This window comes from Rhinatrema bivittatum, chromosome 10 (assembly GCF_901001135.1).
Source record: "Rhinatrema bivittatum chromosome 10, aRhiBiv1.1, whole genome shotgun sequence".
In the NCBI taxonomy this organism is placed as follows: domain Eukaryota; kingdom Metazoa; phylum Chordata; class Amphibia; order Gymnophiona; family Rhinatrematidae; genus Rhinatrema; species Rhinatrema bivittatum.
This window is the reverse complement of record NC_042624.1, coordinates 28,174,437-28,197,795: the sequence shown is the minus strand read 5'-3', so window position 1 is coordinate 28,197,795 and position 23,359 is coordinate 28,174,437. Positions and strand designations below refer to the sequence as shown.

At 43.5% G+C, this 23,359-nt stretch overlaps 1 protein-coding gene across 1 annotated transcript in view; it reads right to left on the bottom strand.

Moving 5' to 3' along the window:
* The window catches only part of OLFML2B (olfactomedin like 2B), a 91,752-nt gene that overhangs the window by 6,415 nt on the left and 61,978 nt on the right, over positions 1-23,359 (bottom strand). Inside the window, exons 6-7 of the mRNA XM_029618144.1 lie at positions 19,589-20,134; positions 8,717-8,893 (exon numbers count right to left, since the gene is read on the bottom strand). Coding sequence (XP_029474004.1) covers positions 8,717-8,893; positions 19,589-20,134 — 723 coding nt within the window. The remainder of the gene's footprint in view (positions 1-8,716; positions 8,894-19,588; positions 20,135-23,359) is intronic.

Here is a 23,359-nt window from a genome sequence, read left to right as displayed (position 1 = left end):
GTGTGGATAAGTATATCCGACTAACTTTAGAAGAGCCCTTTGGTGCAATCAGCGATAGCTGCACAGGTTAAGCGGCTAACTCTTAATAACTTATGTGAATAACTCTGACCTGCCCCGAAACGCCTCCCACCTGCCCCCAGACTGCCCCCAATTTATGTGGATAAATTGCAGTCGTATAAGTTATGTGGTTAGAATTTAGCTGCATACAGCTTTTAATATCAGTTATCCTTCTAAATGGCTTCTGAATATCAGCCTGATATAGTCACTAACATCGGACAGTTAAGACAGCCTCAACACCGGGCATACAAACGGGCTCTTCCCTTTGTGCACCCCTTCGTGCAAACCTTTGTGTATATGTAAAAATTTATATTTATGTTTCCTTTGTTAACTAAGCTGTTTCATTGTATTCGACTAAGGAATTTTTTTCCTGCTTTTTCTGTTTCACTGTAAACCGGCATGATTTACATTTAATGCAAGAATGTCGGTATATAAAAGTTAAAAATAAAATAAATAAATTTATCCCAGGACAAGCAGGATGCTAGTCCTCACATATGGGTGACATCAGTAATGGAGCCCTATGTACGGAAAACTTCTCTCAAAGTTTCTATGAAACTTTTGAATGGCACTGGAGTGCCTACTGAGCATGCCCAGCATGCTATGATATTCCCTGCCACAGGGGTCTCCCTTTAGTCTTCTTTTTTCCGCAAGGCGGTTAGCCTCGCGGTTTTATTGGAGTCTGAGGTGAAAATTCATCTCTAAAAAATTCGGAAAATTTCAATTAATTTTTGTCCATCGAGGGGTTTTTCCCATTTGTTACCGGCTGGTAACTTTTTTCTCTTTCGATTCCCGGCTGGGAACGATAAATTTCGGGTTCGCCGTCGACGGCTGTCCGGCGCCATGGCCTCCGGGTTCAAAAAATGCCCGAATTGTAATAGAACAATGTCTATTACTGATCCGCATGGAGAGTGTGTTCTTTGCCTCGGCAAGGATCACAACATCCAAGCGTGTTCATTCTGTGCTGAAATGACCACGAAAGGCCGAAAACTGAGGGCTGAAAGGATGGAGCAGCTTTTTTCAGTACAGCGGCTGCCAAGACCGTCGACTTCGGCCCAGTCCTCGCCATCGGCTTCAGTTCGACAGTTACTACTAAAAAAGAAACTTCCGGCTGCGGGGGACGCTTCCACTCAATCGCCATCGATTTCATCGAAAGCATCATCGACAGGAAACGACAAACAGCCTGAGAAGCATCGCCATCGACATCGACGACGGCGGGAGTCGGTGTCCGGAGACACAACCACAGGTACGGCCTCCCCTGCGAAGAAAACCCGGACGGAAGCAGAGGCTCCAAGGCCTACTGATGGGCGATCCCCACCGATATCGGTGCCGGGTTCCGAACCTCCTCAGGGCTCTGAGGAGGAATCGGCATCGCCAACACCGCCTCCCACCACAGCTGCTCTGTTTTCACCAGCTGTGCGTGTGGAACTTGACATACTCATTCGTCAAGCGGTGCAACAGGCTCTACGAGACGCAAGACCGCCATCGATGCCGATTCCACAACCATCGATGCCCATTTCTGCACTAACGATTCCGGGGTCATCGACGATGCCGCGGGAACCGACATCGATTCCAACCCCGGTGACTTCACCGTTACCTCGTACGCCTCCTCCGATTCCGTCCTCGGTGCCCATGCCCATGCCGGTGCCCTCACCTGGAAGACCGATGCCAACACCGGTTCCTCGGGAGGATGTCCCCATTTTGCATCCAGTTTTTAACAAGCTGGACACACTTCTGGGAATCCTGACAGGGCAATCACCTCAGGATCCACTTCCAGGCCCTTCAGGGGTGCCTAGGCCCCCTAGGCCACATTCACCGGTAGGACCATCAGCACCTTATCCTAAGCCTCAGCAGGAATCAGATGATTCTCATTCAGAATACTCTTCAGAAGAAGATTTATTCTCGGAGCCATCTCCAACCGAGGATCACAGGAAGTCTCCACCAGAGGATCTCTCCTTCACGAACTTTGTTAGGGAAATGGCGGATACCATCCCATTCCCTATACAGACAGAGGTGGATCAAAGACAGAAGACTTTGGAAGTCTTACAGTTCGTAGACCCACCAAAGGAGATGTTAGCAATCCCAGTGCATGAAGTCTTACAGGAACTTCAACAAAGAATCTGGGAGCATCCAAGCTCGGTCTCCCCGGTCAATAAGAGAGCTGAGGCCACTTACTTAGTGCAGCCAACACCGGGATTCCAAAGGCCACAACTGCCCCACCAGTCAGTGGTGGTAGAGTCCGCCCAAAAGAAGGCGAAGAGACAGAAATCCCATGCTTCAGTGCCGCCGGGGAAGGATAGTAGGTTGTTAGACAACCTAGGCAGGAAAGTTTTCCAGGGTTCCATGCTGGTATCCAAGATTACAGCTTACCAGCTATATATGAACCAATACCAAAGAAACCTTTGGAAGCAAGTACAGGAGCTTTCTCTGACCTTACCGGATCAATACCAAGAGGCATTTCAAGCATTGGTACATAAAGGCCTTGACTCGGGGAAACACGAAGTCAAGGCCACTTACGACTGTTTCGAGACAGCAGCAAGGTTGTCCGCATCAGCTATAGCTGCACGAAGATGGGCATGGCTAAAAGCATCGGATCTTCGCCCAGAAGTCCAGGATCATCTTTCTGATCTACCATGCTTGGGAGATAATCTCTTCGGGGATAAAATAAAGGAAGCGGTAGCGACCCTTAAGGATCATTCAGAGACTTTGAAACAATTGTCGTCTCAGCCTCAGGAGTCACAGGCCTCTTCCCGAAAATTTCCGAGAAGAGACACTCGAAGGCCTTATTATCGCCAACGAAGATACTACCCCCCAGCAGGTAGACAGAGGCCTAGCCGACCAACACAGCGTCAACAGCCTAGGCAAAGGCAGCAGAGGCCTCAGCCGCCTCCACAAACAACGGCCACGTCTGGTTTCTGAACAACCCCAGAGAGCAGCAGCATAAATCCGTTCCCCGAAACACCTGTAGGGGGCCGCATTCAACATTTTCTCAGCAATTGGGCCTCCATCACCACCGACCAGTGGGTGTTATCCATCACGACCCACGGTTACAGGTTGGATTTCTCAACTATCCCTATGGAGAATCCACCACTTCACTCCCATTCAATAAATCAACACACCATAATTCTTCAAACAGAATTATCCACCCTTCTGAGAATCAGGGCCATAGAACCAGTTCCTGGTCCTCAGAAGGGCAGAGGATTCTACTCCCGATATTTCCTCATTCCAAAGAAAACAGGAGGCCTTCGTCCTATCCTAGACCTCAGAAACCTCAACAAATTTCTCAAGAAAGAAAAATTCAGAATGGTATCCCTAGGCTCCATTCTACCTCTTCTTCAAAGGGGAGATTGGCTCTGCTCTCTGGATCTTCAAGATGCCTACGCTCACATCCCCATCTACCCTCCGCATCGCCAGTACCTGCGGTTTCAGGTACTAGATCAGCATTTTCAATACAGGGTGCTGCCATTCGGACTAGCATCAGCACCCAGAGTATTCACAAAATGCATGGCTGCAGCAGTGGCACACCTCCACAAGCAAAAGGTGCACGTGTTTCCTTATCTGGACGATTGGCTCATCAGAAGTCATTCAAAAGAAGGTGCTGTCGCGTCCCTCAAGCTCACCATCCAAGTCCTTCATTCCTTGGGATTTCTCATCAATTACCAGAAATCCCATCTCTCACCAACTCATCTACTACAGTTTATAGGTGCAGAGCTAAACACTACGCTAGCGACCGCTTTTCTACCAAAAGACCGTGCTCAGACACTTGTCCTCTTAACTCACCAGCTCCGCAACCGATTCAAGGTGACGGCTCACCAGTGCCTCATACTTCTAGGACACATGGCTTCCACGGTTCATGTAACTCCCATGGCCAGACTAACCATGCGACTTCTACAATGGACACTCAAAACACAGTGGATACAAGCCACTCAACCAATGTCCACTCCTGTTTTTATCACACCAGAGCTAAAAGCCGCACTACTCTGGTGGACGCTAATGCCCAACCTGCTCAAAGGTCTACCTTTTCAGCAGCCAGTACAACAAGTGACGTTGACTACAGATGCATCCACCTTAGGCTGGGGAGCACATATTGGTCATCTAAAGACACAGGGCAAGTGGACACGACTCAAAGCTACTTTTCAGATAAACTTCCTAGAGCTTCGAGCTATACGTTATGCGCTGCATGCATTCAAAGACTGCCTATCACACAAGACTGTCTTAATCCAGACGGACAACACAGTAGCAATGTGGTACATCAACAAACAAGGAGGGACAGGTTCATACCTCCTTTGTCAAGAAGCAGCACAAATCTGGGACTGGGCCCTGACACATGCAATTCTTTTACGGGCCACCTACCTAGCGGGCATCCACAACACAGTAGCGGATCGCCTCAGTCGTCAGTTCCAACCGCACGAATGGTCCTTGGATCCATCAGTAGCATCCAAGATCTTCCAGCGTTGGGGACAACCGACAATAGATCTCTTTGCATCCCAGCTCAACTACAAGGTGAACAATTACTGCTCTCTGCTCCGACAGCTGAACAGCCAACCAAGGGACGCATTTGCTCGCCATTGGAGCTCAGGCCTGTTATACGCGTATCCTCCGATACCGCTCATAACCAAGACTCTAGTGAAGCTAAATCAGGACAAGGGGACTATGATACTCATAGCCCCATATTGGCCTCGACAAGTATGGTTCCCCACACTACTGGATCTATCAGTCAGGGATCCAATTCGCCTGGGAGTAGCTCCCAATCTCATAACTCAGGAACAGGGTCAGTTGCGCCATCCCAACCTTCAATCCCTGTCCCTGACAGCATGGATGTTGAAAGCTTAATATTACAGCAATTCAACCTTCCATCCGCTATATCTCAAGTACTTATAGCTGCACATAAACCTTCCACTAGAAAGAATTATTCCTACAAATGGAAACGGTTTACGCCTTGGTGCACTCAAAAAGATTTAGATCCTTTCACTTGCCCCACTACATCACTACTAGATTACCTTTACCATCTTTCAGACTCTGGTCTTAAGACATCATCGGTACGGGTACACTTAAGTGCAATCTCAGCTTACCATAATAAGCTGGACGACGCTCCTATCTCGACACAGCCTCTCGTCAGTAAATTCATGAGAGGCCTAACTCACATTAAACCTCCAATTCATTCCCCGAGTATACAATGGGATCTAAATGTAGTACTCACTAGGCTTATGCGTTCTCCCTTTGAACCCATAAGTACCTGTGACCTTAAATACCTTACTTGGAAAACGGTATTTCTCATAGCCATCACTTCGGCCAGAAGGGTCAGTGAATTGCAAGCACTAGTCACATACGAGCCTTTTACAAAGTTCTTACATGACAGAGTAGTCCTCAGGACGCATCCAAAGTTCCTTCCTAAGATTGTTACGGAATTTCACTTAAATCAATCAATAGTTTTACCTACATTCTTTCCTAGGCCTCATTCCCATCAAGGTGAAAGAGCCCTACATACCTTGGACTGTAAGCGTGCGCTCTCCTTCTATTTAAACCGCACTACAGCCCAAAGAAAATCCAGTCAACTGTTTGTATCCTATGATCCAAACAAGCCAGGTAAAGCAGTGGGTAAGCATACTCTGTCAAACTGGCTAGCAGATTGCATACAATTTTGTTATGAAAAAGTAGGCCTTACTCTTCAAGGCGAGTAAAAGCACACTCAGTCAGAGCGATGTCAACTTCAGTAGCACACCTTCGCTCTGTACCTATTCTGGACATTTGTAAAGCAGCAACATGGAGTTCTCTTCACACCTTTGCAGCTCACTACTGCTTAGACAAAGAGGGAAGACAAGATTCAGCCTATGGACAATCCGTCTTAAAGAACTTGTTTCCAGTGTAATCCCAACTCCTTCTACATCCAACCTGCTGTGATTTCGACTGATTCATTTCAATAACAATACCTTACGGTCATTTCAGCACTAAATGAATCAGCCTTAGCTTGCTAATCACCCATATGTGAGGACTAGCATCCTGCTTGTCCTGGGATAAAGCAAAATTGCTTACCTTGTAATAGGTGTTATCCCAGGACAGCAGGATGTAGTCCTCACGAAACCCACCCGCCACCCCGCGGAGTTGGGTCAGATACGTTTTATTATTTTATTTTTGGCTAACGCTATTGCTACAAACCAAGACTAAAGGGAGACCCCTGTGGCAGGGAATATCATAGCATGCTGGGCATGCTCAGTAGGCACTCCAGTGCCATTCAAAAGTTTCATAGAAACTTTGAGAGAAGTTTTCCGTACATAGGGCTCCATTACTGATGTCACCCATATGTGAGGACTACATCCTGCTGTCCTGGGATAACACCTATTACAAGGTAAGCAATTTTGCTAAATGCTCATAGATAAAGACCAAAGGTCCATCCAATCTGCTCAGCAAGTTGCTTTTGGTAGTAACTGCCACTTCCTGCGGCTTAGCCCCATGCACAATGTTACATCTAAGGTTAACATACTGTAGGTTACCCCATTTTTGTCCTTTCCATCCTCTAGCTTGTAGGGATCCGAAGTGCTTATCCCATGCACATTTGAATTCCTTCACTGTTCTCATCTTCACCATTTCTTCCTGGAGGCATTCTATGTATCCACCATCCTCTTTGTGAAGAAATATTTTCTGATGTTGGTTCTGAGTCCCCCCACTGCCTCTCGGAGTTTCCTATCACGACCCCTAGCTCTGCAGTTTTTTTTATAGTGGAAAAGGCTTGCTTATGCATCATTAACACCTTTCAGGTATTTGAAGGTCTGTATCATATCTCCCTTGCACCGCCTCCTTATTCAGATCCTTTGATGTAGACCCCACTTCAGTTTGGTTATCTTTCTCTGAACTACTTCCATCCTGTCCCTATCCTTTTTAAGATAAGGTCTCCAGAACTGAACACAGTACTCCAGGGAAGGCCTCACCAAAGATCTATACAAGGGCATTATCACCTCCTTTTTCATGCAGGTTATTCTTCTTTCTATGCAGTTCAGCATTCCTCAGGCCCTTAACACCACCTTATCACATTGTTTCGTTGCCTTCACATCGCCAGACACTATCAACCCAAGGTCCCTCTTCCAGTCCATGCACATTAGACTTTTACCCCCAATCTCGTACAGTTCTTTTGGATTACTGCATCCCAGATGCACAGCTCTGCACTTCCTGGCATTGAACCTCAGCTGCCAAACCTTTGACCACTCTTTAAACGTTCTTAAATCACCTTACATTCTTTCTACTTCTTCAGATGTGTCCACTCTGTTGCAGATTTTAGTGTCCTCTGCAAAAAGACAAACTTTTCTTTCTATCACCTCTGCAATATCAGTCATGAAGAAATTGAACAGAATTGGTCCCAAACTGATCCTTGAGGCACTCCACTTAGGGGCGGATTTTAAAAGCCCTGCTCGAGTAAATCCGCCCGGATTTACGCGAGCAGGGCCTTGTGCGCCGGCGCGCCTATTTTCCATAGGCCTGCCGGCGTGCGCAGAGCCCCGGGACTCGCGTAAGTCCTGGGGTTTTTTGTCGGGGGCGTGTCGGGGGTGGGGCCGATCAACGCGGCGTTTCGGGGGTGGGCCTGGGGGCGTGGTTTCAGCCCGGGGCAGTCCGGGGGCATGGCCGTGCCCTCCAGAACCGCCCCCGGGCTGGCGCGCGTGGATTTACTTCTCCCTCCGGGAGGCGTAAATCCGTGGACAAAGGTAGGGGGAGGGTAGGTAGAGGAAGGGAGGGGAAGGTGAGGGGAGGGCGAAAGAGAGTTTCCTCCGAGGCCGCTCCGATTTTGGAGCGGCCTTGGAGGGAACGGAGGCAGGCTGCGCGGCTCGGCGCGCGCCGATCCTGGATTTTAGAAGATACGCGCGACTATGCGCGTATCTACTAAAATCCAGCGTACTTTTGTTTGCGACTGGTGCGCCAACAAAAGTACACGAACGCGCATTTTTTAAAAATCTACCCCTTAATGTCCTCTCCTTGGAATAAGTTCCATTTACCATTGCACACTATCTCTGGTCAGCCAACCAATTTGTGTTCCATTCCACCAATTTTGGATAGATAAGGTAATATTGTTCATATTTATGAATTTTATTTTATAATGTTGTATGTTTTAAGCTTTTAATGTTATATATTTTATTTGTGTCTTATTATGAATGTGAAATTGAAATCTGTGTTAAACTTGAGGATTCATGGAATACAACCCCATGTGCTATCCTGCTTATTTCCACCCTATACAGCTTACTATTAGCCAAGTGGAGAAACAGGTTCTATGTCCTATCCCACATGCATAGCCACTTTTTTCACAGCAGTGTGGTATCTCCCCAGTATCCCTACCCTAGATAACATAAGTAAGTAATTTTGAGCTTTAATATTATGTTTTTGTGTTAAGTATAATTTAATATTTTGTGTCTTGTTTTTTTAATTTTTAGGGGTTTATAGTTTTGTTTATTGTATCTTATGTTGTATGTTTACTATGTATTTCATGTTTATTGTTGTGTTAACCAGCCTGGAGACTTTATGAATGGGTGGTATATAAGCTGAAGACAAATAAAAATAATAAATACCTAAAATGAGAAGAGTGGTGATTATCACAAATGATTGAGGAGATTTACCATCAGAACTGTATAATTGCATTTAGACTTAGTACTGCCCAGCTATTATACCCCCTTTCTTATACCTTGCTTGAAATTTTCAAGATTCCGGAATTCAACAAGAGTATTTCCATAGTAATAATTGGTGACATAGATTTTGTCATCCTTTGCCAGTGGATCCTTCATCCATGCTCCTTCATTTCTCCCATATGTATTCTGTATAGTTGGACCACTGATTGTAGAGAGAGTATCTTTACATCGTCCTGATGAAATGCAGAAAAAACAAAAATAAAATGGCATTTTTACCTCTGTAAGATAAACAGTACAACCAACTATTATGATTACCTAATATACTTGTGTATAAATCAATCTCATTTATAAGTCAAGGGTATTTTTGAGCCCCAAAATTAAGAAATGTTTCTGACCCATGGATAAGTCTAGGGTAAAACCTAGGGGAACTTATGAAATGGTGAAATCATACTAAGAAACATAACAAGAAAATTGCTTTTATTTATTTTTTAAAAGCAAAATAAAGTGTCTCATAGGAAACATTATATTTAACAACTTAATAAAATCTTTTTTATTTAGTTACTAAATGAAGAATAAAATGCCTCATTCAAATCCTTCCAAGTCTGATTCTTCTGCTTCAGAATGGCCAAATAAATTGTGGAATTGTTCTTTTTTGATGTCATCAACATAAACATAGTCTTCACTGTCTCCATCAGTTGAATCATCATCCAATGCTGATTCATCTTTGTCTTCATAGATGGAGTCGTCTTCTGATCTATCCATAGCATTGCTAATGCCGCATTTCAGGAATGACCTCTTGGTGGAATTGACTCCCAGTCATCCTTTACCCATTTCCCTACCATATCCATGTCTGGCTTCAAATTCCCTCCTTTTGATAACTTTGCATGACCCGACACATCCATGGTTGCCAAATATTCTGCAATTGGTCCTTGAAAGGTTTGTTGAGTCAGACATCTAAGAGCAGGAGCATTAATGTCAGACTTCTTGGAATCACTGCTAGCTAACGTGGTTGCCATTTTCTTTGCATCATCCTTCACATCCTCTGTTATATGTGCACGGAATATATCTCACACCAATAGTGACAGTCGTTTTCTTAGCCCTGCACCTGGTTGCCTACCCCACACATTGCACAGCCACCATTTTGTTCCCTTCTCATCCATCCATAAACCCAAACAATTACACCTGCTGGAACTTTTAGGTTCTTGGACAGCATTTTCCTCTTGATTACACCACTGAATGCAGTTTTGTGTCATCTGCCAGGCAAGCCAGGACCACCGTGAAATCGGTCTTTTCAAGACCAGTTGTTTTTACAAGTATGGTCTTCTCGCCAACGCCACCTACAGTGCGATTGCCAGGCATATCAAATGTCACTGGCGTTTCATCCATATTACCAATGTTATTCATATTGAAGTGATTCTTTATTCTCTACTGAATAATGAATTGGTGGCATGAACAGATCTTTCCAGCAAGCTCTTTAGGCAGTTTCTGAGAAATCTTTGTGCACTGACAAAGGCACAATTCATATCGGTTCATGAACCACAAACACCAACCAGACGATGCTGTGAATGTTTTCACACCTTCGGTCACTGAATATTTTTCTTCTTTTGCCATTTGAAGGACCTGAATCCTAATGCTCGAGCGAGTCACAATGGTAGCCATTCTACCTGCATTCCATTACCCAATCATTCCAATCCTTTTCGATTCCATCAAAAGGCTTTTCCTTATTTGTTCTCCAATCTCTGAGTTTTTCACTAAAGTCAAATTCTCTTGCAGCTACACAATTTTTGGCCTCTTTTGCACATTCAATAACCTTCAGTTTCAGCGATGTAATGTAAGATGCTCTCTTTTTCGTCTCAGAGCTCATTTTCCTGAGGGTAAGAAGTAATTATTCTAATGGCTATTCCTGCTATCTGAATCCTTCCTCCCTCCCCTATGGCTGCCCCTCCTGCTGAAATCCTTCCCTCCCTTCCCCATGGCTATCACTGCTGTCTGAATCGTTTTCTCTCTTCTCCTCCCCTGCTATCTGAATGATGATAGCACTTGCAACTTCCTCTTTCTTACCCCATGATGATGTTCCAGTGTAGCAATACAGCTTCTCCCCCACAGCTCTTCTGGATCCCTTACCTCAACTGCTCGTTGCTGCTATGAGGATGACAATGAACCTTCAGTTGCTCAGGCTCGTCCATGTGGCTCTAAGTGCACCAATCAGACCCTGGCTTGGGAGGAGGGAGGACAAGCCTGCACAACCTCAAGTCCCATGGTTGTTCTGATAGCAGCAAGTGGGTGAGTTAAGGGATAGAGAAGGGCTGCAGAGGAGAAGCTGTCTGAATGCCTCAATGGGACATCCCGGGGCAGAGGGAGGATGCGCCTTAACAACTGCCGTCGTCCTGATAGCAGCAAGTGAGTTAAGGGAGCGGGAGCGCGTGAACAATTCAGTCATACTTCTTGAATTACTGGCATTAATGTGGATTGACCCATGGCTAAGGCGACTGCAATTTTAAGGATCAATTTTGGGGATAAAATTTTTCAACTTATACATGAGTATATATAGTATTCAATGCACATTTACAGAAAAATAATTTTTGCAATAAAGAGATGTTGCAATTCAAGAAAAGACACTTGGGAGTTGATGTATTAAAGGGTGATAAGTCCGTTTAGATGTGAAAACTGGCTTTTCATGTCTATACTAATATTAACCTATTCACTAAGGCACTAAAGTCCTGCTTAAATTTCAAAAAGCTAGTTTATTTTCCAGTCTGTATACTTTGTTCTATAATGTCATTTTTATTCAAATGAATGCAACATTTTCACATGAGTGTAATATATTACATTTCTATGAAATTAAATATTTCCCAGCTATTCAAGAAGACGGACTGTGGGGCTTTTTTGTGCTTTTTATTGTCAGCTGAAGCTAAAGGCTGTCAATAAAAACCAAAGAAGCAGAAGAGGAAAAAGGTTGGAGGTGAGGGGTCAGTCCTCATGCCAGTGGCCAATCGAGATCCACAAGCCTTAAACCATCTCTCTCCCTCTCTACAAGGAGGTGAATTCAGATTTAATTACTTGCCTTTTCAAAACCCATGCTTAAGGTGAGTTACAAACTCACGTAGAGTAAGTAGGTCCCTTCCCAATAGGGCTTACCTGAGGCACTGGCGGGGACCTAGGAGCATCAGTGGGAGAAATTCTCAGCCTATTGCTCTAATCACTAGGTCACTCTGCTCCTGTCAAGCTTCTTCCTGCTTGGTGGGAAGGGGGCACAGAGACCTGCTGGACCTAGCTCAGCTCCCCATTCCTAGGAGGAGGGCCCTTGAAAAATTGGGAGAGAGAAGCCTTGCGGACTCCTAATCAGCCGACAGAAGGTCTGGGGGTTCTGTGTTCTCGTCTACAGTCCTCTTCTCTTTTTTGGCTTTTTCAACATCAGCTTTGAGCTGGCGATAAAAAGCATGAAAAGAACACAATAAGGTTTTGTGTCCAGCTGTGAAATGGTTTCGTGAATAGCTCAAGAATATTTAATTTTGCAATAATTTATTGCTTAAACATATTGCTGCAAATCTTGCATTTTGCATTCATTTGCATGGATACTTGGTTTCAGTGCATTTGGGAAATACGCCTGAGGAAAATTAACCATATTTGATACGTGCTGAGAAATTTTATTACGAGCTAATTTGAGTAGAGATGTTGGGCAAGGATTCAAAAGGCTAGAAGATTTTATTTTGGCTAATACTTGAGTTATTGTCAAAGAACTTACTTTATGAAAGGAATCCCAAGAATGTAAAGGTTGTACAATATCTCATTGGTTTTTGGAACTGCACTTTCTGGAGCTGTGATCCATTCATCAAGTGCTAAGGGCTTTTTCCTACCTGTTCTCAGGTGAATCATGATCTAAATGGACAATCAGGTGATTTTATATAAACAAGCAAGGGGCCATGAGCTCGTATGCCTTCTACAATAATGCCCTTTGAATCTGGATGTGGGCTGGTCACCTTAGTATATATATCTTCAGGCAACCTACCTGTTGGGCATTCAGAATACACCGAGGGGCGATCTCAGCAGAGTTCTACAACTTCACACATGATCCTTAGATCAGGAGGTCTTAAGCAACTTGCTCCATCATTGGTGAACACTGATAATCAACCTATTTTTATCAGAAGACAACTGCGAGGTTGAGAAGTTTTGCTCCATGCATCTTACATATCAGCTCCTGATGCTTTTGAGCTAAACTGGTGCATTGGGCTACTCTGTGTATCTGTTGATTCCTTTCATTGCCAGGACTGTCATGAAGGTGATTCAGGACAAAGTGAAAGTGATCCTTATAGCCTGGCTTGACCACAGCAAGTATAGTATCTATATCTCCTCCATCTGTCAGTTCAGCTTCTGATTCAATTGGGGTGTCTCTGACTCATCACATAGGAGGGCAGAAGACTCAGCCACCCGAATCTGCATGGATGTTGTACACATAGTAGTCTCTTCCTAACACCTTCCCAGGGAGGTAAAGAATATGCTGATTTCAGCCAGGAAACCATCAACCAGAAAATCATAAGGTTTCAAGTGAAAGAGGTTCTCTACTTGGTGTGGGGCCAGCCAGCTGGACCCCTTTTCTTGTGGCACAAGGGTCCTGCCTCAGTATCTCTTCTTCCTGTCATTCTCCAGCCTCAGCATCTCTTCAGTGAAGGTACATCTTAACACTACTGCACTATATAATCAGCAGGTAGATTGGGTTCCCATTTCTCTCTATCCTTTAGTGTCGCAATTCATGAAGGGCCTACCAAGCTTTCAGTAAACCACTAGTGCTTCGAGACATTAGTGTGGTCTTGACTCAACTCATGAAACCTCCCTTCAAACCTGTGGATCTGAAATTTCTCAACTGGAAAGTGATATTTCTTGTAACCTTCACTTTGGTGCGAAGAATTACAGGCTCTGGTATCTTATTCGATATGAATCAAGACTAACCTGGTATAATTCTTTTTTTTATCCTTTACAAAAAAGTGAAAAATAGTAAAAAAAAAAACAAAAAAAAAAACAAGTGTGAAAAAGCCAGTTTATTCCAAAACTTTCTTCAAACTGTAATTGGCTGTCCTAGTAATATATAATAATCAGTAGTTGAAAAAACATTCCTAAAACTCCCATAAACCCATGAAATGACACACCAAAACAGAGCCACAAAAGTATTGTCCACAATAGTTTACCCTTTTTCATAAGGCTCTAAATTGTAAAACACCTGATTGTATTCGTTCTATGCTCAAGTTATATAGACCACTAAAAAATTTAAGATTGCAGGCCATGGGGCCAAATGAGGTACATCCTAGGATATTACAGGAGCTCAGAGATGTCCTGGTGGGTTCGCTGAAAGGGCTGTTCAATAGATCCCTGGAAACAGGAGTGGTGCCAAGTGATTTGAGAAGATCATTTGTGATCCTGCTTCACATGAGTGGTAGCAGGGAGGAGGCTGGAAACTACAGGACGGTTATCTTCACTATTGTGGTGGAAAAATTAATGGAGACTCTGCTGAAGGAAAGGATAGTGAACTATTTACAATCCGTTGGTTTGCTGGACCCAGGGAAGGTTCTGCAGACAAATCTGACTTTTTGATTGGGCGACTAGAGAATTGAATCAAGGAAGAGTGCTCAATCTGATTTACTTGGATATACATAAGAGGCTCGTGAATAAAATGAGAAGCCTAGGAATGGGCGCCAAAGTGGTGGAGAGGATTACTAACTGGTTGATTGACAGGAAACAATGTGTAATGGTAAATGGAACCCGCTCTGATGAGAGAATGCTGCTAAGTGGAATACCTCAAGGATTGGTTCTGATCAATATTTTCATGAGCAACATTGCGGAGGGCTTAGAAGGAAATGTTTGCCTTTTTGCAGAAGATACTAAGATCTGCAGCAGAGTAGATACACCTGAAGGAGTAGAGAGAATGAAAAATGATTTACGAAAACTTAGAGTGGTTGAAGATTTGGCAGCTGCAATTCAATGCCAAGAAGTGTGAAGTCGTGCACCTGGGGTGAGAAAATCCAAAAGATCTGCATGTGATGGGGGGTGAAAGACTATCGTGCACGGATCAGGAGAGGGAATTTGGGGTGATTGTGTCTGGTGATCTGAAGGTGGCAAAGCAATGTGACAAACAAGGGCAGATTGCAGGAAAATATCGGCCCGGGGGACTTTTTCAAAACTAGTCCATGGGGTATCGGACACCTGGCTCCTGAAAGGTTGGGCAGGGAGGGGAGGGTCACACGGCCTTGCAGGCCTCTCTCCTGGCCCTGCAAGTTTCTTTTTGGGCCGCAGCAGTCCCTCTTCTCTTTGACTGGAAAGTTTATAATAATTAAAAAAAAAAAATCACAGGACGGGAGTGACCGGCCCACCAGGGAAATCCCGATCCCCTGATAGGGAAATTCACCCTGGTGACAAATTTAGAAAGATGCTGGGCTGGACAGAGAGAGGAATAACTAGCAGAAATGCCCTTGTACAGATCCTTGGTGAGGTCTCACCTGGACAACTGTGCTCAGTTCTGGAGATCGTATCTCAAAAAGGATAGAGACAGGGTGGAAACAGTCCAGAGGAAGGCAGCCAAAATAGTGGGCATGTGTTTCAGAAGAGCTACAAGGAGAGGCTGAAGGATCTGAATATGTATACCCTGGAGGAAAGGAGGTGCAGGGGAGATCTGATACAGACCTTCAGATAATTATTAATGATATACAACTTCAAACCTTTTCCACTGGAAACAGTAGAACTAGGGGTCATGATATGAAATTCTAGGGTGGAATTCTCAGGAAATATTTCTTCATAGAGAGGGTTGGTGGATACCTGGAATGCTGTCCCAGAAGAGGTGGTGAAGATGAAAATAGTTAATGAATTCAAAAGGGCATGGGACAAACACTGTTGATGCCTAAAGACATAAAGAAAACGGATGGTATAACATTTCTGCATAGGCGTAACCTGCATAGAACAGCATTTACTACCCTTAACAGATCACATGAGGTAAGCTGCACGGAGTGGCAGTTACTACTATTAGCAAATTGCTGGGCAGACTGAATGGACCATCTGGTCTTTATCTGCTGTCATTACTAAGTTACTAGGCATATGCACGCTTGATATTCCATCTGTATGTGTATTACCACTAGAAGAATCCCGTGACAGATCATTTGCTGTTTTATGGATCATTATGGAATAAGCTGCCTGAGCCATAAAAACATAAGATTGCCAAAGGTCCATCAAGCTCAGTATCCTGTTTCCAACAGCAGTCAAACCAGGTACCTGGTAGGATCCCAAAGGGTAGATTGATTCCATGCTGCTGATCCCAGGGATCTGCAACTCCACCTTAATAATGGTTTATTAACTTTTCCTCCAGGAACTTATCCAAAACTTTTTTAAACACTGCTACACTAAAGGCTTTCATCACATTCTCTAGCAACGAATTCCGGAGCTTAATTATATGTTGAGTAAAAAATATTTTCTCTTATTAATTTTAATAAGTGTACAACTTAATAACTTAAGTGTGTCACCTAGTCATTGTACTTTTTGAAAGAGTAAACAACTGATTCACATTTACTCGTTCTACTCCGGAAATTTTCCTTCCCCACTCTGAAAGAAATATAAAAAAATGTAAAAAGCCTTGAAAAACATACCTTTTCAAAGAGACATTTAAAGAGATCTTTGCTCTGTTGAGGTTTGAGCTGACAATTAGTGGTTTATTAAAATGTCTGTCTTTTATGATATGTGTTGTAATTTTATTTATTTTATGAATGTTTTACTGTGAACCACTTAGAATGAGGGATAATGTGGTATAAAAATGTTTTAAATAAATTCTTGAAAAAGCTTAAGAGCAGCTGTCCACAAAATCCCCAACAAAAAGCTTTTGTTTCACCTACTAGAAGCTTCCTCAGGGGGAGCTTGAGTAATTAAGAAAGATAGCAGCAGTTATAGTCACATTATTTGCATGAAAATTTTTGAGAGCATCCAAACTTAGTACATTCCGGTGTTCAATGAATGTCATATGAACCTGACAATCTAATAAAAACATATCTTATTATATTAACAACTTATTATAACATTCAAAAATAGGTAAGAACCCCCCCCCCCCCCTTAATACCCAATCTGCTTACCAGCATGCATGCTATAAAGCCCTTGACAAACCTTTATGTTAATTCCTAAACAGACGCCGACACAAAACACTTTTAAAGAGAATCTGTCTTCTCCTCCTACGGATCAACCACAATGGTAAGCTATCAAAAAGCAAGCCATTCTCTCTTCTGAATAAGGCCAAGGGGGAGCTAAGATGTGCTATTGGTAAATCAGTTGTTGTTGTCGATGTTATCAAATTATAGAAATATTACCCCCTCTATGTAGAAACAGTTGTTGAATCGCCAAAAATTTAAAATCTTCAATTATACACTGCGCATCAAAGGAGTTTCCATTCTTTCGTTGTGGATACAACTCTTATGCTCAGTTATTCAAGTTTTAATCACTCATTTAGTTTGTCCAATATACAGTTTATTTTATTACTTAGACATAAAACAGCACAAATAACTTGCACGGTGTTATAGTCAAATTGTCCCCATAGCCTATGGGGTAGATTTTCAGACCGCGCGAATAGGCGTACTTTTGCTGGCGCATCAGGCGCAAGCAAAAGTACGCGGGATTTTAGTAGATACGCGCGTAGCCGCTAAAATCCTGGATCGGCGCGCGCAAGGCTATCGATTCTGTATAGCCGGCGCACGCCGAGCTGCGCAGCCTACCCCCGTTCCCTCCGAGGCCGCTCCGAAATCGGAGCGGCCTCGGAGGGAATCCTCTAACGCCCTCCCCTCACCTTCCCCTCCCTTCCTGTACCTAACCCACCCGCCCGGCCCTGTCTAAACCCCCTCCTTACCTTTGTCGGGACGCAACCTGGGGGCAGGTCCGGAGGGCGCGGCCACGCCCCGGGCCGTAACCACGCCCCCGGGCCCGCCCCCTAAACGCCGCGCGGCTCGGGCCCGCCCCCGACACGTCCCCCTCGGAAAACCCCGGGACTTACGCGAGTCCCGGGGTCTGCGTGCGCCGGTAGGCCTATTGAACATAGACGCACCGGCGCGCAGGGCCCTGCTCACCTAAATTTGCCCGGATTTAGGCGAGCAGGGCTCTGAAAATCCGCCCCTATATGGTGATGGATGAATAAATATTTGTCGTGCCAAAACACTGGCACATGCAGAACAAAAGCCACAACAAAATTGACCACTCCAGTAGTCGCCTCAAATAATGATTAGAATATTGGAGCAAAGTATTTCTATCTGTAGGTTTAATGTAAAACATAGACATGAAACCCCATGCTGATTTACACATTTTTATATCAAGAAAGGGAATGCTATGTAAATTCTGTTCAGTCAAAAATTGAAGGTTAGTATCCAGTCAATTAATTCAAGATGTAAAAGCAGTCAAATATTCTTTTGTATGTGTCCAGATGAAAAAGACATCATATATAAAGCGCTTTCACCACTTAACATGCAACTAAAAACCAGAGGTGTAAGTACAAGTCTCTTCAAATGTATGACATATAGACAGGTTACCAAGGGGGCCATTGTAGCCCCGATGGATATTCCTTTAATTTGTTGAAAGAATTGTTACCCATATTGGAAAAACAAAATGTCAGTTAAGGCTATGGTAGCAAGATTACTTATTTGTTAGATACTAACCTTCAATTTTCACTTTTTCCTCATCAGCCTCTAAATATTCCTCCCTTTCATCTCTGGGTCTTGCAATGCCACTTTTGCACTTCCTTCTATCACTAACATATGTAAAAATAAAAATCTCGACCCCCCCCCCATTTTATTGTATTTGCTATGTTTTCTTTGATTTAAATGTCTGCATTCCTGACTACTTTTTCTAGCTTCTCTTAACTTTCCATTTATTGTTGCCTGTCTTTATCTTTCTATGATCTCTTGTAGTTTATGAACAGTTACCTTTATTTTCCTTACCTTTTCAGCTACTACTTTAGAAACTCAGAGTTATCCTCTTTTCTTTACTTTCCTAACAAAAAGGTTAGTTGCTCTTGTACTACTCTCCTTTACGTTTTGCTCACTGCCCTTCTATTTCCCCTAGATTTTCTCATCCAGCTAAATCTAGGGGAAGTAGAATAGCCAGGACAAGTTCATAGTAAATTGCAGACTTATAATTACTGCTTACTTTACCATTGCTGCACATATTTGACCCATCAGTGATGTATATGAACCATAAACTTTTAAACTGTAAGCTGTTTTGACTTTATGATAAAGCGACATATAAATTCCAAAATAAAATTAAAAATAGAAACTTCACACTCACACACATACATACACATATGGGAAAACACATGGATACTTACCCGAGCAGAAAGGAGGACTCTCCGGGGCTAGTCCTCAAGATCCTAGTACTGGTCCAGTAGATAAGCAGCAGGAAAGATTGCATTTGGCACAGTCCTGGAGGCACACCTAACCAGTCTGGATTTCAGGATAGCCACAATGACCCTGTATGGAGTGGAGGAGTATCCTAGTGGTTAGAGTAGTGGGCTGAGAATCAGAGAAGCCAGGGTTCAAATCCCACTGGAGAAGTCACTTCATGTACAAACTTAGATTGTGAGCCCTCTGGGGACATGGAAAATACATTCTGTACCTGAATGCAATGCACTTTAGCTCAGGCCTTTTCATTGCTACCTGAGCTAGATAAAAATGAAAAATAAATGCATGATGTAGATTTGCAGACACAGGACTCCAATGTATGCAAATATATCTCATGCAGATTCACTACGGATTTCCTGAAAACCAGACTGATTAGCTGTGCTTGCAAGCCTGGGCTGGGAATCACTGCCATAGATGGCACAAAGGGAGAACTTTGGCTAGCCTTCTGGGGCATCTGGTAACCTTTCCTTCTCAACAAAGGCTCCTTTCTGGCCCAGTCAGCTGGAGAAGACATGAACTCACCGATTACTTTCCTCAGATCATCTTCCTCTTCTTTGTGATCTTCTTTGTGATTCTGGCTTTGAGTAACATGTTTCCTGGGACTGCTGCTGGGAGAGACAGAGCTGTTGCTTCTTGTAGCTGGGGTAGTAGTTGATGCTGGAGTAGTGCTGGCTGATACAGGGATAATAGATGCTTCAGTGGTAACTGTAGTTGTAGGTGATAGGGCAGTTGTAGCAGTGGATATTAGCTTATATGGGACAGTAGTTACTGTGGGAATTTGGCTAGCAGTTGTGATCAGTGTGTTGGTTGATTCTTGTTGTGTCATTGTGGTCAGAGCTGGAGGTGATGATTGTGCAGTTGTGGCAACACTGGCTGAGGTCTCACTCACTGTAGTCGTGGAGGACTCCAAACTGGGAAATGTTGTTTGCTTGATTGTTCTTTCAGTTGGAGGTGGCCATCCAGTCGGAGATGGCTCCCTGGTGACCTTTGGCAGCTCGTATTGGTGTCTTATGAAGTGATCTTCAATTAGCAAATCTATAGAATGATCTCCACTGAAAAACTCATCTTCTGCCAAACAAAGAATGTTTCATGTTAGAACACGTGGAAAATCAATAAGACCCTTGCTATTCTCTCAAACTGTCCCCTAAATCCATCAAAATGCATTGGTAGTATCACATGGTGCGGTAAACTTATTGCACCCTGCAATAAGTCCTCTTTTCACATCTTTAGAGAGAGAGAGAGAGTGAGAGAGAGAGAGACTGACTATAAGGCCCTCATAGTAGTGAAGTATTTATATCTCTATAGGAGGTCCATCTAATAGGTCGAGGTGAGATGTACATGGTGGTTTAGGGTTTAGGGGCCAGTTTCTCATGTACAGTGAGACGTACGAACAGCACAGTACTTCTTAGTGAAGATTTGACATCTTTTGGAGTGAGGAAAGTGTTGAAATTTCTACTATGTTCTCTCAACCTAGCTTGATGGACTCTATAACAGGGTACCATCAAGCTAGGGTGAGATAACATAGTACATAATTTCATCTTTGTGAGACTTTCCTCACTCCAAATGACGTCAAATCTTCACTAAGATGTACTGTGCTGTTCATAAGTCTCACTCTACATGAGAAACTGGCCGCTAGACCACCACGAACACCTCACCTTGACTTATTAAATGGCCCTCCTAGAGATATAAATACTTCACTATTATGAGAGCCTTGTATATAGTCTCTCTCATGCATTAATGTCATAACACATTTTGATGAATGACCCTATATCTTAGAACTGTAGCTCAGGTGATCTATTGCAATGTGCCTCTCTTCTAATCCTAAGACATTTTCTTTCCACCTCAGTTCTAACTCTAGTTCTACAACTGCCCAAAATTCTCATTCTGTATTTATAGAAATTCAAAAAAGTGATGGGAAACTAAGAAAGTATTGAGAAGTTCATGGGTTTAAATTTTATTATGCGTTAGTAGTAGGGATGTGCATTCGTTTCATCCGTTTCCTATACAAGCATGTAATATGAAACGTATGAAACGAATGCACATCTAATTGACATGTAATGGGAAATGTATGAAACGAATGCACATCCCTAGTTAATAGTATGACTTAACATTTAAAACCAGCTAATGAAATTCAGGATAAGTATATTTAATCTAAAGTGCTACATAAGTAAGCATGATGAAATGATATTACTACATCAAATAACTTTAGCTGTAATATGAAATGCAGAGGTACACAAACCTGGTTCTTGAGAACTGCAGACATGTTTGATTTTCCTGATGACCAAGCATTACAAATGATTTTGGTTCTCAGACCAAATATATCAGATATGGCCTTTTTGCATCTTTTGAAGACCAAAGTTGTGTGCATCTAATGTAATGGAATGCTGTGCTCCAGGAATTAGCATATTTCAGTTTTGCTTTTCTCTATTACAAGCTGTACAAATGCCTCATACAAACCGGTATTCCTGGGCCTCAGCTACCTTTATGTTGCTCTGATGGAATGGATTATTTTTTGAAGGAGGTAGACTTGTTTGTAGTAAGGCAACACCAGCAAATATGAGCATCTTTAGTACAAACTAAGTTCTAGAACAAGGACTGTTCATATTTTCATTCTGGGTGAGACCTATGCAGGAACAGCTGTGTAGGAGAACAGGACAAACGTTAAAATGAGCTTCTCCTATAGTCATACCTGGAACTTTAGCTGCTTTGTGGCGAGTTATTCTGGGTTTTCACTGCTCAAGGGGAAAGATACCCCCCTTGTTTCCTCCTAGTCTGGTAAGTGAAGAGCAAGTGAGGTCCCTTGGTAATGAGATCAAAAGAAAGTTAGCTAAAAGGTTTGTTACAGGGGTCAGAAGAGGAAAAAAGCAGAGATGAGGGACTGAGCATCTGGTTTCTCGGAGGACAAGCAGGATGGCAGTGCTCACAAGTAGGGGACTTGCCAGACAGGGCCTGGCAGGGAAATATTATCTCAAAGTTTCTAGAACTTTTAGCATGCCATGCTGCCATGTAGGGGCCACTTGAGTATCATTTTTTTCTGTAAAGCACACCAGTCATGGATCTTTGCTCTCCTGCTTCCTCAGGATTCCTCTATATCCCTGTCTAGGCAGAAATTGGTCATCGCTAGGCTCCGAGGTCTTTATTCTCCCTCTTAGTAGTACCTAGGTAGGTTTTTCAATCATTTCTGTATGTTTCAAGGTTTTTTGGATGTTCATAAAGTGCATTGGTACTGATGCATTGAGGTAGCATCTACCTCACATCGATCATTGAGTTGCTTGATTTTGCGCTGCTATTTTTCAGTTTGGTTCCCTGAATAAAGAAGTCTTTCAGTGACTTCAAGAGGTGCCCCTTATGTGACAGGGTCATATCTATCACAGATTCCCATGATAGATGTTTCCTCTGGTTGGCAATATGAGGTCCATAGGTATTAACTTTGTGTGACCATGACTCCTAGGGGGCATAGGTCCCAGCTTGATCTGAAAAAAATAGCACTTCAGGCATCACAAGTCCAGCCTATCATTATTGGCATTGGAGGCATCAACACTGATGGACTTAGAAGCTGCATCAAATGCTGGTGGTGCATTAATATTAAGAGGGCATTGGGTCCTTTCAGCATCAAACCCAGTAAGGACAAGGGTTTATGTAAAACCTCAGCTATTGTCTGTTTTCTCCTAGCCAAAGAAGGTGGTTCCAGTAGCAAAGGAGCTCTAATCCTGAGTGTTAGGCGAAGGCCAAGAAGTATTAACATCAGTCTCTGCCAATGCACAATGCCTGGAGCAGGCTATTCTGAGTATATCCATAAAATCCACAAAGTCCCACGGCAAGGAGAGCTCATCCTCAAAGCATTCCTGTGATTTGCAACAGTCTCCAAGGGTCCAGGTGTCTGCCATTGATACACCTCACGTTTCCCAGGAAGACCTGGCCACCCATCTGCCTCCCACCATGTGTTGGCATCGTTAGTCGTTGAGAAGGAACTGCAGGGGAAGATTCAGCAGGCCTTGGACAAGGAGATGTGGAGCATTGGTGCACCAGCATTGAGTGCACCAGCATTGAGCTCCAGCTGATACCAGAATCCCTACAACTGGCTAGTGGCTTGGTACCAATGTCAGTTCCTAGAAGGGAATTGACATCAATGTTCACCATCCTCATGGTGATCTCCGGCCCATTGGGAGAGGAAGCTTCCCTGAGGTGCAGGAGGTCCTCTGATACTGTTGATGCAACTCTTATCATTACTCTCTGCTTCAATAGCAGGGGGAAAAGGGGAACCAGATTCATACAGCAACCAACAAGGGCCCC